The sequence below is a fragment of the Ailuropoda melanoleuca genome, chromosome 5 (genome assembly GCF_002007445.2).
Source record: "Ailuropoda melanoleuca isolate Jingjing chromosome 5, ASM200744v2, whole genome shotgun sequence".
Classification (NCBI taxonomy): Eukaryota; Metazoa; Chordata; class Mammalia; order Carnivora; family Ursidae; genus Ailuropoda; species Ailuropoda melanoleuca.
In genome coordinates, this window is record NC_048222.1 from 75,488,979 (window position 1) to 75,506,471 (window position 17,493).

A 17,493-nucleotide genomic window follows, 5' to 3' on the forward strand; every position below is an offset into this window, starting at 1 on the left:
GCTAGTTAGAGTATGTATCCAAAGTCTTTAAAATGTTCACGCCCTTTGCCTTCTGAGAATCTGTGCCAAACTACAAATCCTAGATGATCATTCATTCAACAAATTAATTCAACCAATATTTTTAAGCATCGCCTATGAGTTATTAGATGCTGTTTTGGAAAAACAATAGTGGATGAAACATATCCCTGCTGTCACGGAACTTAAATTATGGTAGGAGAGAAAAATAATAAACAAATGTATTTTTAAAATATAAATTTTATATAAAAATATATAAAAGTTTCAGGTGTTGATATACTATTTTTTAAAAAATACTATTTTTAAAAAAAATCAGGGTATGAGAGTAAAATGATGAGATATTTAATTCAGAAAAAGCAACCAGGGAAGAAAGTCTCTCAGATGACATGAATGAAGTAAGGATGTAGATCTTATAAACAGATAGCTATCTGGGAAACACTCAGTGCAAATGCCCGGGAGTAAGTTCTCTCAAACAAGCCCAATACATTATCAACACATTGAATGTTAGGTAAGAGCCAATTGTGAGTACCTAGATTCTGGTCAAAGAAATCTGTGAGGTTTGTTTGTTTTTCAAACAGCTAGGAACATTCTGACTTTCAAAAATTCTACCTTTAAAAATAAGCCTTTTTACTATTACAGTATTATTTATAGTTAGAAACAACAGAAATGTCATACAGTTATTACTAAATTGGCTACATGATAGTGCATTCATAAGATAGGATACTTTAAAAATATTAAAATAACATTTTTAAATAATGTTCAAAAATATTTAATGGTACAGAAAAATTTTATTACATAAAGTGAAAAGAGCAATTTATTAAGCAGTGCATATAACAGCCCAATTTTATTTTGAAAATATGTACAGATACATATGCATTTGAACTATTTCATAATAGGCTTTTATATATACAGAAAAGAAGACTACCTCTCAAATAGTGGGGTAGTAGTTATTATTTTTAAGTGGTGTGACTATGAACAACTTTTGTCTTCTTTGGACTTTTCTATGTTTTCTAAATACCCCAAATGTATTACTTTAATATATACTGGGGGAAACCACAAAAGTTATTTTCAAAATAAACATCTTAAAAGTTAGAATCTTGGTTCTTACCAGAAAATGAACAACAGGAAGAAGCATTTGAGTTCCATTAGTTTCTTCTCTGTATATGTTTGATTCATTTTGGGACTGACAACAGGGTAACTAAAAAAGTTATGGAAGTACCTGGCTGGCTCAGTCAGTAGAGCATGTGACTCTTGATCTCAGAGCTGTGAGTTCAAGCCCCACGTTAGGGGTAGAGTTTACTTTAAAAAAAAAAAAAAAAAAGTTCTGGAAAAGTGATTATACTTACATTCCTGTTTGAAGGTGAAGTATTCTGTAAGATGCCTGCATTCATGATTTCCTCGAAGCAGAAACACTGTTTTGGGATGATTAATCTTTAAACTCCATAAAAACAGCACACACTGTAAGACAAATATAAGGATAAATTTTTATATGTGACCATGATAACACATAAAGACAATTTATAAGAATTCAAATGACTTGCTATAATGGAATATCCCCCACTGCTATTCCCAAATTGAAACATGAAAACTTCCAGCTTTTGAATGTGACATGCTGTTGCCCTAGAATGTGACAGACAGTAAGCTTCATACATACTCTCCTTAATTTCTATTCCTGTTTTATCCAAATATCTAGAACTCTGTGACAAAGCCACCCACATATACACATACACACCCCTTGGTCCTACAATCTGTACTTTATTTAATTAAGAAACACCAGAGACATTTTTGCTAAAATAAGGAACGAGGCAAGGATATTCACTATTTCTGCTACTATTCAACAGTGTACCAGAGGTATTAGCTAATTGAATTAGACATGAGAAATTAATTAGAGGTTTAAGAATGGGTAAAGAGGGGCGCCTGGGTGGCACAGCGGTTAAGCGTCTGCCTTCGGCTCAGGGCGTGATCCCGGTGTTATGGGATCGAGCCCCACATCAGGCTCCTCCGCTATGAGCCTGTTCCTTGCTCTCCCACTCCCCCTGCTTGTGTTCCCTCTCTTCGCTGGCTGTCTCTATCTCTGTCAAATAAATAAATAAAATCTTTAAAAAAAAAAAAAAAAGAATGGGTAAAGAAAAAAATAAAACTCTATCTGAAGATGATATAATGATAATATATCTGAAAAACCCTAGAAAAAAAACAATGACAAAACTAACTCAAATAATAAAAGAATTCAGTAATATGGCAGGATATAAAATTAATATACAAAATCAATAGCCTTCATATACACAAATAATAAATAAGACACATGGCAGAGAAAATTCCATTTACAATAGCAGCAAAGAAGATTAAGCATATAAGAATAAATTTAGTAAGGAATGTTTAGAATTAATATCAAGAAAACTTTAAAACACTCCTGAGAGACACAAAAGTAGTCAAGAACAAATGGAAAAACACTCCTTGTTGTTCTTGGATAGAATGATTCATCATTAGTTCTTCCTAATTTATAAAATCATTGCAATTCCAATAAAAATACCAACAAGCTATTTTATGGAGTTAGACAAGTTGATACTAAAATTTCTATGGAAAAATAAACATGCAAGAACAGCCAGGAAACCGCCAAGAAAAAAACAATGAAGAAAGAGAACTATATGGGGAGGCGGGAACTAGCCCTACTAGGCATTAAAAGATACTATAAAGCTTCTATAATTAAAACAGTGGTACTGGCACATATATAGATAAATATATCAGTGGAATAAAATAATCCAGAGATTAATTCAATTACATACAGAATTTTGGTATATAATAAAGGTAGCATCCTAAATCACTAGGCGTAACAATGGACTTCCTTTTTTTTTTTTTTTAAGACTATTTATTTATTTGAAAGAGTGCACACATGCACACAATCAGGGGAAGGGGTAGAGGGACAAGCAGACTCCCCGTTGAGCAGGGAGCCCAATGTGGAGCTCCACACGGGGCTTGATCTCACAATCCCATGACCCTGATATCATGACCAGAGCTGAAGTCAGATTGCTTAACTGACTGAGCCACTGGATGCCCCTAATGATGGACTGCTTAATAAATGTCTCTAGGACAAGTGGTGTCATTTCAAAAAAATTAGATCCATAACTCACATAATACATAAAAAATGACAAATGAACGAGAGCTAACTGTATCAAAATGAAACCATGTAAGTTCTCTAAGAAAAAAATAGTGAGGGGTGCCTGGGTGGCTCAGCTGGTTAAGTGCATCTGCCTTCGACTCAGATCATGATCTCCAGGTCCTGGGACTGAGCTCCGCATCAGGCTTCCTGCTCAGCAGGGAGTCTGCTTCTCTCTCTCTCTCTCTCTCTCTGTCCCTCCCCACCACTCATTCTCTCTCTCTCTCTCCCTCAAATAAATAAAATCTTAAAAAATAAATAAATAAAAGAGAAAGTGGTAAGTTCTTTATCCTTAGTGTAGGGAAAAACTTTATCTTAACTAATGACAAAAAAAATTCAGGGGCAAAAAAAAAAAAAAAAAAGATGGAGGGGCAGCTGGGTGTCTCAGTCGGTTCAGCATTTGCCTTTGGTTCAGTTCATGATCTCAGGGTCCGGGAATCAAGCCCCAAGTTGGGCTCCCTGCTCAGTGGGGAGTCTGCTCCCCACTGTCCCTCTCCCTCTGCCCCTCCTTCCACTTGTGCTCCCTCTCCCTCAAATAAATTTTTTTTAAAAAAGATGGATACATTGACTATATACAAATAAAAATAACTTGTACAGTAAAAAAATTTGTCAAAAACTGACAAATTAACTTTTGACCTACCCTAAAGATACATCTCCAAAAATAAGAAAACACATATGCACAAAGTTGCAGTATTGTCTGTAATAGCAAAATTTTGGAAACAATCTACATGACCACACATAGGATACAAGGCTGAGCAAATTATGACACACTCACACAATAAAGTACTATCAAGCTATGGAAAAAAAAAAAAAAAACACCCAAACCAGAGAGAAAGTCTCTATAAACTGATCTGGAACAATTTCTAATATATACTGTAAAGTGAAAAAAGCAAAGTAAAAAAGAATATGCTACTGTTTCTGTAATAAAGAAGGGATACAAGAAATACACATGTATTTACTCCTTCCTGGAGAAGAAATGCAGGACAGATAAATCAGAAACTAAGCTGTACAATGGGCACAAAGCAAAGGGGTGGAAAGAAAGGGGCACTGGGGACAGTTTAAGAGGGTTGAGGAGGGAGCAATACTTCTCAAAGGATAAACTTTTGGATAGCTTTGACTTCTAGAACAACAACAATGTTTTACATATGCCCCCCAAAATAAATAATTAAATCAACCAGCATGTGAAAGAAACCCCAAATAGAATACAAACAGTAACAAACCTAACTGTATTATAAATAGATAACAAAGCAACAAAAAAGGATATGGGAAAAAAAGAACTAACCCAAGTAACTTTGGAAAACAGCATTTCAACTGCACACTACAAGGCTAAAGACATAGAGAAATGTACACACTGTATCTCTAGTTAGTAAATCTGTTTTCACTGTATCAATTGGCTGTTATATACCTATTCTATGGGTATACTAGGACTGAACAGACAAATGACTATATTGTAGACAATGGGAGTGGGAAAGGAGGAAGACTAGACTGAATCTTGTGATGTTGGACTGCAATAAAAACTTATTCTTTTTAGGGTATATACAGATAGATATAGAAACAATTAAAAATGTGGGTATACGTGCAGGTTAGTATGCTTATATATATTTCCTAGCTCCTGCTGAGAGGGCAGAGGGCCCCAGAATCACTATGTGTATTGATTTTGGGACTACAAATAAATTTTAGCAGTAAGGCATATATGCAAATATAGAATCTGCAAATAATGGTTGATCATATATACTAATCATGAAACATACATATCTCACACAGTCTCAAAATACAAGCAACAATTAACAGTACTATGGTAAGAATCAGATAATCAATAACTGTAGTTGGCAATTTTGACACACTCAAAAGTAACTCCTAGTTCAAGCAGACAAAAATAATGAAAGTTACAGGGAACAAAGAATGCACTATTTTCAAGTATATACAAGATGGCCACAAAGGGGCGCCCGGCTGGCTCAGTTGGTAGAACATGCAACGCTTGATCTTATTAGGGTTGTGAGTTCAAGCCCCATGTTGGGTATAGAGATTACATTAAAAAAAAAAGTCACAAAAATCTACTAGGTATCTCATCATAAATGGAGTCTCAAAAAATTCCGAAGAATGAACATTATTCAGGTTATGTTCTCTAGTTAAATTACATTAATTAGAATCAGTAACCAAATACTAACTACAAAAAAAAAAAAAAATCCTGCATGACTGGAAACAAAAAACATACTACTTTATTGTCCTAGGGTTAAAGAGAATTCTTAAAATATAAAATGATAATAAAAACCATACATATCAAAATCTGCAGGACCCAGATAAAGCAGCACTTAAAGGGCAATACGCACTGATAAGTACATTTATTTTTTAAAAACAGATATGGAAATATGCTTGTAAAAGCTTAATCTATATCTTAAAGGTCACACAAGAAACTCCTAACAGTGATTGTAAGAGTGGAATGTGAGGTGATGCTCAATTTCATTAGTAATTGGAGAAATACTAATTGAAACAATAACATACTATTTTAGGCCCATCATTTTGGTAAATATTAGAAAATGAGATAAAACCAAATTCTGGAGAGAGGGCTGTAAGGAAATATGAACTCTTAGGTGCTACAGGCAGGCATATAGATTGGTACAGCTATTCTGAAGAGGAACCTGTGATTGTCAGCTCAAGTATGAAGGTATATACCCTTTTCCCTGGCAATTCCACTCTTGTTCATAAACCACAGAGAAACTAAAACATGAGAACATCGGTGGATTTATATAAGAATATTTATCACAGGGGCGCCTGGGTAGCTTGGTTGTTAAGCATCTGCCTTCGGCTCAGGGCGTGATCCCAGCGTTCTGGGATCGAGCCCCCACATCAGGCTCCTCCGCTGGGAGCCTGCTTCTTCCTCTCCCACTCCCCCTGCTTGTGTTCCCTCTCTCGCTGGCTGTCTCTCTCTCTGTCAAATAAATTAAAAAAAAAAAAAAGAATATTTATTACAGCAACATTCACTGCAGAAAGAAACTGCAGGCAACCTTGGTGTTCAACATTGAGAATAACAAACTAAAATGTCATAGGTGTATACTATGGAATACTATACAGCAGGCAGAAAGCAATGACCGAGAGACAGCAACCTAGATGGATCTTAAAAACATCATGATAAGTGAAAACATCCAAATCAACAGAAACAAAGCTACAGCAGTGGTTCTCAGTATGGTCACATTCATCTCAAGTGCGATACATTGGCATCACAGGGCAAGTTGTTAGAAACAGAGATTTTCGGACCCTATCTCAGATCTAGTGAATCAGAAATTCTGGGGTAGGGCCCAGCAATCCGTTTTTGAGCAACTGCTCCAGGAAATTATGATGCGTGCTAAAGTTTGAGGACCACTGAATAGCACCATAATACTTATATAAAATTTAAAATACTTTATATCCACCAAACCTTATATATTAAAAAATTAATGTAATGTATTATATGTATTCTGAGATATATACTAAGCATAACAGAAACACATATAATGGCAAGAGGGAGAAAAAAAACAGAGTTCACAGATAAGAAAAAACAGAGAGGGACTTTGCAATGACTAGTATAAATGTGTCATGACCTGAAGAGCTTGATTAATTCAACTGAGATTTGCCCACTCCCAAAAAAGAAAGACTTTAAAATTCTAAATCCAGGTGCTTCTCAATAATCCTAATCTAAGTCACCAACATTTCTTGCCCATGCTTACTGGTTTAGATTCCTAACTGGCCTCCCTGTACCCCCTCTTTTTTTTTTTTTTTTTAAAGATTTATTTATTTATTTATTTGACAGAGAGAGACAGCCAGCGAGAGAGGGAACACAGCAGGGGGAGTGGGAGAGGAAGAAGCAGGCTCATAGCGGAGGAGCCTGATGTGGGGGCTCGATCCCATAACGCCGGGATCACGCCCTGAGCCGAAGGCAGACGCTTAACCGCTGTGCCACCCAGGCGCCCCCCTGTACCCACTCTTAAGCTTGCATTCAGTTTACCATAACAGCCAGAGTAACTGTTTTGTTTTAGAGAGGGAGGGGGATGGGTAGAGGGAGAGAGAGAATCTTAAGCAGGCTCCAAGCCCCACAGGACCCTGACATGGGCTCAGCTCCATCTCACAACCCTGAGATCATGACCTGAGCCAAAATCAAGAGTTGGATGCTTAACCAACTGAGCCACCCAGGTGCCCCCAGAGTGTTTTAAAACATAAATGTGAATATGTCACTCCCTAGCTCAAAACAAACAATCGCCAATGGCTTTCTACATTCAGAATAAAACCCAAACTCCTTACTATGGTTTGCAAAGCCTGACATCATCTAACCCCTGCCTATCTCTCTGATACATCGCCTACAACTTCCCCTTACTCATTTTTCTGTCTAGCCAAACTGGCCTTGTTATTATTCGTGGATTGCATTAGGCTTGCTACAACCTCAGAGCTTTTATACTTGATACGTCCTCTGCTGAAAGGTACTCAGCCCTCCCTCACCCCCCACCACGGAGGCATGGCTCATTCCCTCAGGTCATTCAAGTTTCTATTCACAGGTTACCTCCTCCTCAAATAGGCATTCCCTAATCTCCATCTAAATTAGCTATCCTTGCCGCTCTTTTAGCCCCTTACCCTGATGTGATTTTCATAGGCATAAACAAATACACGATGCTGTCCCTTTCAATAGAAAACAGAATACAGGACTTGGCTTTGCTTGTTCATCTCCACCCCCAGAATTTAACAGTGTTTCTTAACAGAAGTACTACTGACAATTTGAAAAGCATGATTCTTTGTTGTTTAGGAGTTTCCTGCATATTGGATGATGTATGTTTCCCTGGACCCAGCTCATTAAATACCAGGAGGACCTCTCAAGTATTGTGACAAACTATTCATTCATGTCTTTGTACATAATTATGTGTACATCTGCAGTATTTCTCAAAAATGGAACTGTTGGATCAAAATATATGTACATTTCGAGACAGACACTGCAAAACAAACATGAAACTTAAGTATGCAGACACATATAAACACACTTGGATCACTTTTTTTCTTTCTTTCTTTTTTTTTTTTTTGGTTAACTTTTGTTTTTGACGTATCAACTTGCACAGAATCCAAAGAAAAAGTACATTAAATTCTAATGTAAATTCTACATTAAATTTATGAAGTAAGTCAGGCTGAGAAAAACAAATACCATATGATTTTACTTATGTGTGGAATCCAACACAAAGCAAATAAATAAACAAACATACAAAAAGCAGAATCAGACCTATAAATACAGAGAACAAACTGATTGTTGCCAGAGGGGAGGTGGGTGGGAGGAATGACAAAAATGGGTGAAAGGGAGTAGAAGGTATAGGCGTCTAGTTGTGGAATGAATAAGTCACAGAAATAAGAGATACAACGTAGGGAGCAGTCAATGGTATTTTAATAGCGTTGTCTGGTAGCTACACTTGTGGTGGGCATAGCATAACTTATAAACTTCTTGAATCACTATGTTGTACACCTGAAACTAATATAACATTGTGTTAACTATACTTAAAAAAAAAAGACATTAAATTCATATGCAAACTTAGAAAGCACTTTCTCTTTTTTTCTATTACATTTCTCAGCCAAGAGCATGATCTATCTTTTGATTTATCTAGGTCTTTGTTTCTGACTCCTGAAAAGACCAACTCACCTTTTAGAAGTAGTGAGACATATAAAAGCACAATTCATATCCATACTACAGGGTAATTTGGTTGATACACTTCTTGGCCTCTAATCTCAAGTTTTATTTCCTTATATTATCAGGATGCAATTACACAATTACCTTGTACAATTCAGTTACAGGCTCATGATTATCAGATCTGTTCAGACATTCAAAAATCACTTCTTTATTTCTGTGTGAACAGAATTTGTACTCCACTTCAACAATCCTTTCTGTATATCAAAAATCATTCATTAGTTGTCAACATGTCAACAACTGATCATCTGATAACATTTACATTACCTAGACATCTGAAAACATTTTCTTTGGTGATGCCTGTACATTTAGTGTAACATATCCTATGCTGAAAATACTCCCTTTAATCCTTTCTTTTATTGTAAAATCAATCAAAAGAAACTAAAATTTAGCTTCCCCTACCTCAGAGCAAGTAGTTTATAATACATACAAAAGAAGGAGGAACATCAAAAAGCTCAGGAAGAAGTGCTACTTTACTATTACGCTTTATCAGGGACATTCCGGAGGAGTCCCTAGTGTACTAATCAAAACCCACATTGTTTCAGGAAAGACGAATTCTTGCTATGGGCATGAAAAGAATCATCGTGCCTTGATTTTCTCATAGAGGCTCAAGGAAAGAGAAATTATTAAGTATAGAAAGAAAATAAAGTGAAACAAGGTTCTGTAAAAACAGTCAGGCAAAATGTATCAAAAGTCTTTAAAATATTCATATTCTTTCATACACTTCTTTTACGTATAAGAATCTGACCTAAGGAAATACCAGAAATGCTATTAAAAAGGTATTCAAAGAGATATTAACTGCAGCAATATGCAGAATGGAAATAAACAGAAAACGACCACTTGCGGTATAAGTGATAAATATCCAATTAAATATTGCTTAAGCCCTAAAGACATTTGAGTATCTTATGAAGAAACAAGAAGTCTGGAGGTAAGATGTCCAGGTGTAGTGTACCAGCTCAGTATTGTCACCAAGAAACCATGTCCTCTCTCCCTCTTTGATCTGTAATTCATAGCAGGCCTGCTTTTCATCCTTAGCGCCTCCTCATGGTCACAAAATGGCTGCTACAGTACACACACCCACATGTGAAATGACATAGTTCATGATATAGGGGCGCAAAAACTTTCACCTTGCAAGAGTCTTTTCATCTGGAAACAAAGTGTTCCCAAGTGCCTGTGTGTGTGTGTGTGTGTACATTCACACCAAAAAACACCCAGCAGAGTTCCCATTACATATTACTGGGCAAAGCAGAATCCCATGTTTACCCTACGCCAATCACTGAAGACGGAATGAATTTACATGACTAGCTCAGACCGATGAGAATTCATTTCCTGAGGCTGGGTTAAGGGGCCTCCTTTCCTGAAATCAAAGGTTCTCTCTGAACCCCCAATCTTTTATCTCAATAAAATAGGGATTTTGATGGTGAGGAAGAAGGAGAGAAGAGATGGACAACAAGCAATACCTGCTACAAAGCTAATTATCCAACAGCAGGAGAATGGTGAAGTAAATTATGGTATTTTTACCATTAACCACACTTCTGGAGAAATTTTAGTAACAGAGAAAAATGCTTTCAATACAATGCTGAGTAGGGAAAAGAAGACTACAAAAAGGAAATGTACAAAATGATTTCAATTTTCTTAAAATATATATATATATATATATAAATGTAAAAGAAGAAAAAAGACTGCAAGAAAATACAAGATGTTGGGGCACCTGACTAGCTCAGTCAATGGAGCATGCAACTCTTGGTCTCGGGGTTGTGAGTTCGAGCCCCACATTGGGTGTAAAGATTACTTTAAAAAAAAAAAAAAAGAAAATACAAAATGTTAACACTGATTATATCTGACTTAAAAAGTTTTTGTTTTCTGGGGCGCCTGGGTGGCACAGTGGTTAAGCGTCTGCCTTCGGCTCAGGGCGTGATCCCCGCGTTGTGGGATCGAGCCCCACATCAGGCTCCTCTGCTTTGAGCCTGCTTCTTCCTCTCCCACTCCCCCTGCTTGTGTTCCCTCTCTCGCTGGCTGTCTCTATCTCTGTCAAATAAATAAATAAAATCTTTAAAAAAAAAAAAGTTTTTGTTTTCTTAGATTCTACATTTCCTAATTTTTCTACAAAAATGAACTATTTACAACAACAAAATGTAATAAGGGCTCTATTACCTATTTTTATCCATTTGACAAAAACATATTCATGCTTATCAAGGACACTGATAAAAAAAATTGCTGAAGTATATACTTGTACCATGTTGGACTAAGCTGTTGCCTACAGAAGTTTATAACCTTAGTAGTTTATAAGTAAGTAACTTCCAACTAACACATATACCTGATGTTTAGTTTAAAATTTGTATAAAATAGCACAGTCACTTTATTTTATATTTTATTTTTTTTAAAGATTTTATTTATTTATTTGACAGAGACAGCAGGAGAGGGAACACAAGCAAGGCGAGAGGGAGAAGCAGGCTTCCCGCCAAGCAGGAGCTCGATGCGGGGCTTGATCCCAGCACCCTGGGATCATGACCTGAGCCGAAGGCAGACGCTTAACGGCTGAGCCACCCAGGCGTCCCTAGCATTGTCACCTTAGTTGTGATCCATTTATCTCTTCAGCTATTCCAGAAAAACCCTTTACGTTAGTCAAACATCAAATAACAAGATAAAGCCAAACACAAAATATGATTTATTAACATCCATTCATCCAACAAATACTGATTTTGAATGTCTCCTATGTGTCAGGCACTATGTTAGGTCCTAATATGAAGAATACTGCATAAAATTAAGTCAACACTTTTGTACTATACTGAAATATCTGTTCATGAGTGCATCTTTTTTTTTTTTTTAAGATTTTATTTATTTATTTGACAGAGACAGCCAGCGAGAGAGGGAACACAAGCAGGGGGAGTGGGAGAGGAAGAAGCAGGCTCCCAGCAGAAGAGCCTGATGTGGGGCTCGATCCCAGAACGCTGGGATCACGCCCTGAGCCGAAGGCAGACGCTTAACGACTGCGCCACCCAGGCGCCCCATGAGTGCATCTTTTCTAATAGACTGTCAGTTCCTATAGAAAGCACAAATCTTCTTTTAAAGATTTATTTATTATTTATTTTAGAGAGAGAGTGGGTGAGCACAGGGGGGTACAGGGGGTAGAGGGGCAGAGGGAGAGACAGAATCCCAAACAGACTTCCCACTAAGCACGGAGCCATCTCATGACCCTGAGACCATGACCTGAGCAGAAATCAAGAGTTGGACACTTAACTGACTGAGCCACCCAGGTGACCTGAAAGCATGAATCTTAAAAAGAAAACAAACAAAAAATAGAAAGCATGAATCTTATCCATTATTTTATCCTCAGAGCCTGCCATAAAGTTGGCAATCAGGAAACATTTGTCGATGAGTGAGGAAAAAATACACAACAGAAAATATTCTGAATGTAGTGTGTGTGTATAAAAATCATTATGGATTTTTTCAATGTGTGCTCTACTAAATATACTGATGCACTGAAACTATCTGTAAACGTGTAAGTTAACAATCTGAAGATGATACGGCACAATATTATCTTTTTAACAAATTGTTTCATTAAATATAATGACAAATTAAAAATTCCCTAAGTTCTGTATTCTCTTCAGCCTCTAAAACATCTTCATGCTAACAAATACACAAAGAAGTAAACATTCAATGTGTCTTTCAAACATCCAGGCTTTTGACTGTCTATTGAAATATGATGTAAATAGGAATTAGGAAGCTTTTCTTTCTTAGGCTATGTTTGCTTCCCTCTTTATTTATTGAACTCCAGCTGATAGACAATATTAGTTTCTGGTGTACAACATAGTGATTCAACAACCCTATACAATATGCAATGCTCATCACAATAAGTATAGTTATCACCTGTCACCCTACAAAGTTATTACAGTATTATTAACTATATTTTCTGTGATGTATATTTCATACCTGTGACTTATTTATAACTGGAATTCTGTACCTCTTAATCCCCTATACCTACTTTACCCAAGTCCCTACATCCTGCCCCCTCTGGCAACCACCGGTTTGTTCTCTGTGTTTACAAGTCCACTTATGTTTTGTTTGTTCATTTGTTTTGTTTTGTAGATTCCACATATAAGTAAAATCATACCGTATTTCTCTTTCCCTTATTTCACTTAGCATAATATCCTCTAGGTCCATCCATGTTGTTGTAAATGGCCACATTTCATTCTCTTTTATTTCAGAGTAATATTCTATGTATACAGACCACATCTTCTTTAACTATTCATCTACTGATGGACACTTAGGTTACTTGGAATACAGAAACATTTCAATGATACAGAATGCAGGTTATCACCTCCACCCGTCCAGGTACCTACTTAGAGACCCTGGAAATTTACTGAGCCGCAGGGAAACATGATTATTTTCTTAGCTTCTACCACTAATTTTTGTCCTCATAGATGACACTAAATTAATTTGAGGCACTGGCAGGTAACACTGAATTTTTCTGATTCATGAATTTAGACCACCCATCTAACTGAAGAGGACAATCTATTTCCCTTGTATATTTTTCTGGCAGCTTTAGAACAACTGCTGCTTCTTTGAATAAGCACAAGGTAGGATAGCTGACTTGGATCTAGGAGTGATGCTGCACAAACACCTTTAACTCCCAGAAACACACTAAGCACAGTGAGACTATCACTGTGAGGAAGAAGCAGAACTAAAGACTTCAAGAACAGCAAGCAGACTCAATTTCTCATCTCATGCTTATTCTGGGCACATTATAAATGTAATTTCCTGCACTATTCAAAAGTTACTTCTCTTTTATTTGCCAAGCATGTATAGCTGAATCAATGGACATTAAATATGAATGTGCTTTGGTTCCACTGTTCTCAAGTCTCTGATTAGGTTCTCAGGTCTCTGCATTAGTTTTATCTTTTATACACAAGAGCTTATACTTTAATTTTTTTAAGAGTCTATTTGTTTACTTATTTATTTGAGAGAGACAAAGAGAGAGAGAGAGCAGGGGGAGGAGCAAAGGGAGAGGGAGAGAGAGAATCCCAAGCGGCTCCATACCCAGTACGAAGCATGACATGGGGCTCGACCTCACAACCCTGAGATCATGACCCAAGTCGAAATCAAGAGTTGGACACTTAACCAACGGAGCCACCCAGGTGCCCATACTTTGTTTTAATTCTTTTTTTTTTTAAGATTTTATTTATTTATTTTGATAGAGAGAAAGGCAGCGAGAGAGGGAACACAAGCAGGGGAAGTGGGAGAGGGAGAAGCTGGCCTCCCGCTGAGCAGGGAGCCTGATGCGGGGCTCGATCCCAGAACACCGGGATCATGACCCGAGCCGAAGGCGGATGCCCAGTGACTGAGCCACCCAGGCGCCCCTGTTTTAATTCTCATCATTTTTTCTCATCATTCAATTTTCAAAATATATTTAAGTAAATTGTGAGTTTCCATTAACTTCATTAACTTTAATCATTTTTCCTTTAATGAACATTTATTTATTAACTGCTTATTCTGTGCAATAATATAAAAAATTATTCCTACAATAAGCTAAGTGCCTGCTTATTTAGCATAGGAAGTTATTAATCTAAAAGTAAATCGTAGCCCAGCAGCTTATGGTTTTATAATTAAGATCTTCTAATTCAAATCCTGTTTAGGGTGAATAGCAATTTATGTCATTTATACACAGCTTATACACTAAGTTCAACAGGAAAGGATGGTAAGCATTCAACTTATTTGCAAAGCTGGGTTAATACAGTTTTCTATATGTCTACTACATATAGAAGCTACAAGAAGGAACAGATCCTTCTTATATAAATGAAAACATTTCTCTAATACTTAAATACTGAAAGTAACAAAGTTTACAAATTCTGCCAATGTTCTCATTTTAATTTCTTCTATTGAAGAATGGAAAGCAAATTTCTAAAAAAAAAGACAATAAGATCGTTCTAATGTATCCAGTTTAATTTTTACCTCTATACTGAAATAGCCTCTGTCCACATAGTCACCCAGAAAGAGGTAGCGTGTGTTACTAGGTGATCCTCCAACTTCAAACAACTTCATCAGGTCAAAGAACTGTCCATGAATGTCACCACACACTAGGGAAAAAAGGACACAAGATAAAGTGAAAAATTATGTCTTACAAGAGAAAGGGCAGTACACCAATAAGATCACAGTTTAACTTTTAACTTAAATTACATTAGCTTTTGACTGGAATGTTCTATAATTGTGGTCAATCTATCAATACTGAATAGCCCTCCTGGAAATATTAGGTAATTTAAGTTGCATTTCTTCGATGAACAACAAACATACTGAACAATCCCTAAGACTATCTCATGATTCCTAGAAAAATTATCTCATATCTTAGTTGGTTATTTGTAATCATTTTTCAAATTAGCTCAAATCTAAGTGCCGCCGTGCAATTACTTCACATACCCGTGATTGGAGCATCTACTTCTATCATGGTCTTCTCTTGTCTCAGGATGGCAGCCCCATCATTGATTATCTTTAAGGCTACTTCCTCTTCCAGTCGCCCTTCTTTCACCAAATGGTTTTTCAAAACATCAATTTTAGGTTTCCCATTCTCAAACACTTCCTTCAAAGTAAGCCGTTGGGTTGGAGGAAAGGGAACAGCTAAAAAGAGAGAAAAAGTAATTTAAAATACTTAAAACATATAGAGAACCGTGAACCCATTTTTTTCATGTAACAAATTAAACCTAATACACATCACTATGATTTCACATCTGCAGCACCAGAACTATGTGGGGAAAGAAATCTGAGATACTATATGTTACAGATGATAGATTCTAATTTTTAAAAAGGCCACAGTTAAAGTTATTTAAAAGATGTATGTGTGTGTCTGTATCTATGAATTATAATGTTTTACATATAAACATGAAAGACTTAAAGCTGATTCAGAAAATAAACTAAAAGACCAGGGACTAGATGATATGAGTATCTTTTATCTACAGGAAAGGTGTTAAAAATGAAACTGTGGTTAAAATGAAGGGAAAGAAATCACAACACTAAAGGGCATTTATTTTTCCATGGAACTGACATAATGGAACTATGTTTTATAAGTCTGACTTCAGCTCCTGATCACGGGAATCACAGTTGTATACTTTATTATTAAAAGGTAGTTGCTTAAAATACTACTGATAACAAGCACATTACGAACTGAATGAAGCTGTTCCTGAGAATTACTTGCTACAGTAACAGCATGAACTTGAAGAGAACAGATAAGGAAGGTCTAGTTGTGTTTTCTAATCTGGAAATGCTAAAAACTAACTTCAGTTTATGCTTGATATAAAGTTCATGTCATATGGTGAACTACCAACTTTAACAGAAAAAAATTTCTGACCTTTTAAAATTGGTCATCATCTCATTTACTTACTATATAATGTAGTCAATTTTAGATTATCTATGCTCTAACATCCACAAGCCTACAAATTATACATTTAAAAGAAGGGTTCATTTTAATTTGTGATTTATGCCAGGTGGTTCTACTTCTAGCTTTATGGAAGTGTTATTAAGTACCAAAGTGAGGGGCTCCTGGCTGGCTCAGTCAGAGAAGTGAGTGACTCTTGATCTTGGGGTTGTGAGTTCAAGCCCCATGTTGAGATTATTTAAATAAATAAACTTTAAAAAGGGGGGGAGCACCTGGGTAGCTCAGTTGGTTAAGCATCTAACTCTTGATTTCAGCTCAGTTCATGAACTCAGGGTTCTGAGATCTTGCCCCATGTTGGGCTCTGAGCTGAGTGTGGAGCCTGCTTGGGGTTCTCTCTCTCCCTCTGCCCCTCCTACGCCCCAGCTTGCACACACATGTGTGCACCCTCACTCTTACTCTCTCTCAAAGAGAAAGAAAGAAAAGAAAAGAAAAGAAAAGAAAAGAAAAGAAAAGAAAAGAAAAGAAAAGAAAGAAAAAAAGAAAGAAAGAAAGAAAGAACGAACGAACCAAGCTGAAATCTACAGGCACTATAAAAATTTTATACTTAAAAATCCTGTAAGTTCACCATGCTCTTAGCTACAACGTGCCTCATTTGGGCTGTTCAAAGCTTACTGAAAAAATTATAGTACCTATTCAACCAGCAAATATTATCTTGAAATAGGGAACCATATATATCCCAGTTCACGTAGGACAGTCCTAGATTTCCACTGCTCTCCTAGCATAATTGTTAATTAGAGCCCCTTTTCACTCTCAAAAGTATTCCAATTTGAAGGATAAATTAATTTGTGTTATTTGGATGGGATACATTATTTTAGTAAAATAATCTACTTCTAAAATAAAACAAAATAAGATATTATGATGAATCTTTATTCATCTGGTAAGTCTCTAAAACAGAGTGATTGTAACGTAACGTAATGGTAATATGGTTGGTGTTTAACAACAACAAAAAAAATCCTTTATAGTTTAGAGATTCTTACTGAAATATTTTCAGATGAAATTATATGCTATTTGGGATATGCTTCAAAATAATGGAAGGTAGGGAATAAGCAGCATTACAGAAGAAAAATAGACCGGTAGTGAGTTACTAACTGTTGAAGCTGAGTGATGTTCCCTTGAACATCTCTCTACTGTTGTAATATTCTCTCTACTGTTGTAATATGTTTGAAATACTTATTTTTTTCAAAACTGGAAAAACTGGAGCACCTG

General features: G+C 36.3%; 1 protein-coding gene across 1 annotated transcript in view; it reads right to left on the bottom strand.

The window, feature by feature from the left end:
* PPP3CC (protein phosphatase 3 catalytic subunit gamma) overlaps positions 1 to 17,493 on the bottom strand; it is a 104,021-nt gene that overhangs the window by 46,314 nt on the left and 40,214 nt on the right. The window contains exons 2-4 of the mRNA XM_034661279.1: positions 15,276 to 15,473; positions 14,814 to 14,938; positions 1,362 to 1,473 (exon numbers count right to left, since the gene is read on the bottom strand). Coding sequence (XP_034517170.1) covers positions 1,362 to 1,473; positions 14,814 to 14,938; positions 15,276 to 15,473 — 435 coding nt within the window. The remainder of the gene's footprint in view (positions 1 to 1,361; positions 1,474 to 14,813; positions 14,939 to 15,275; positions 15,474 to 17,493) is intronic.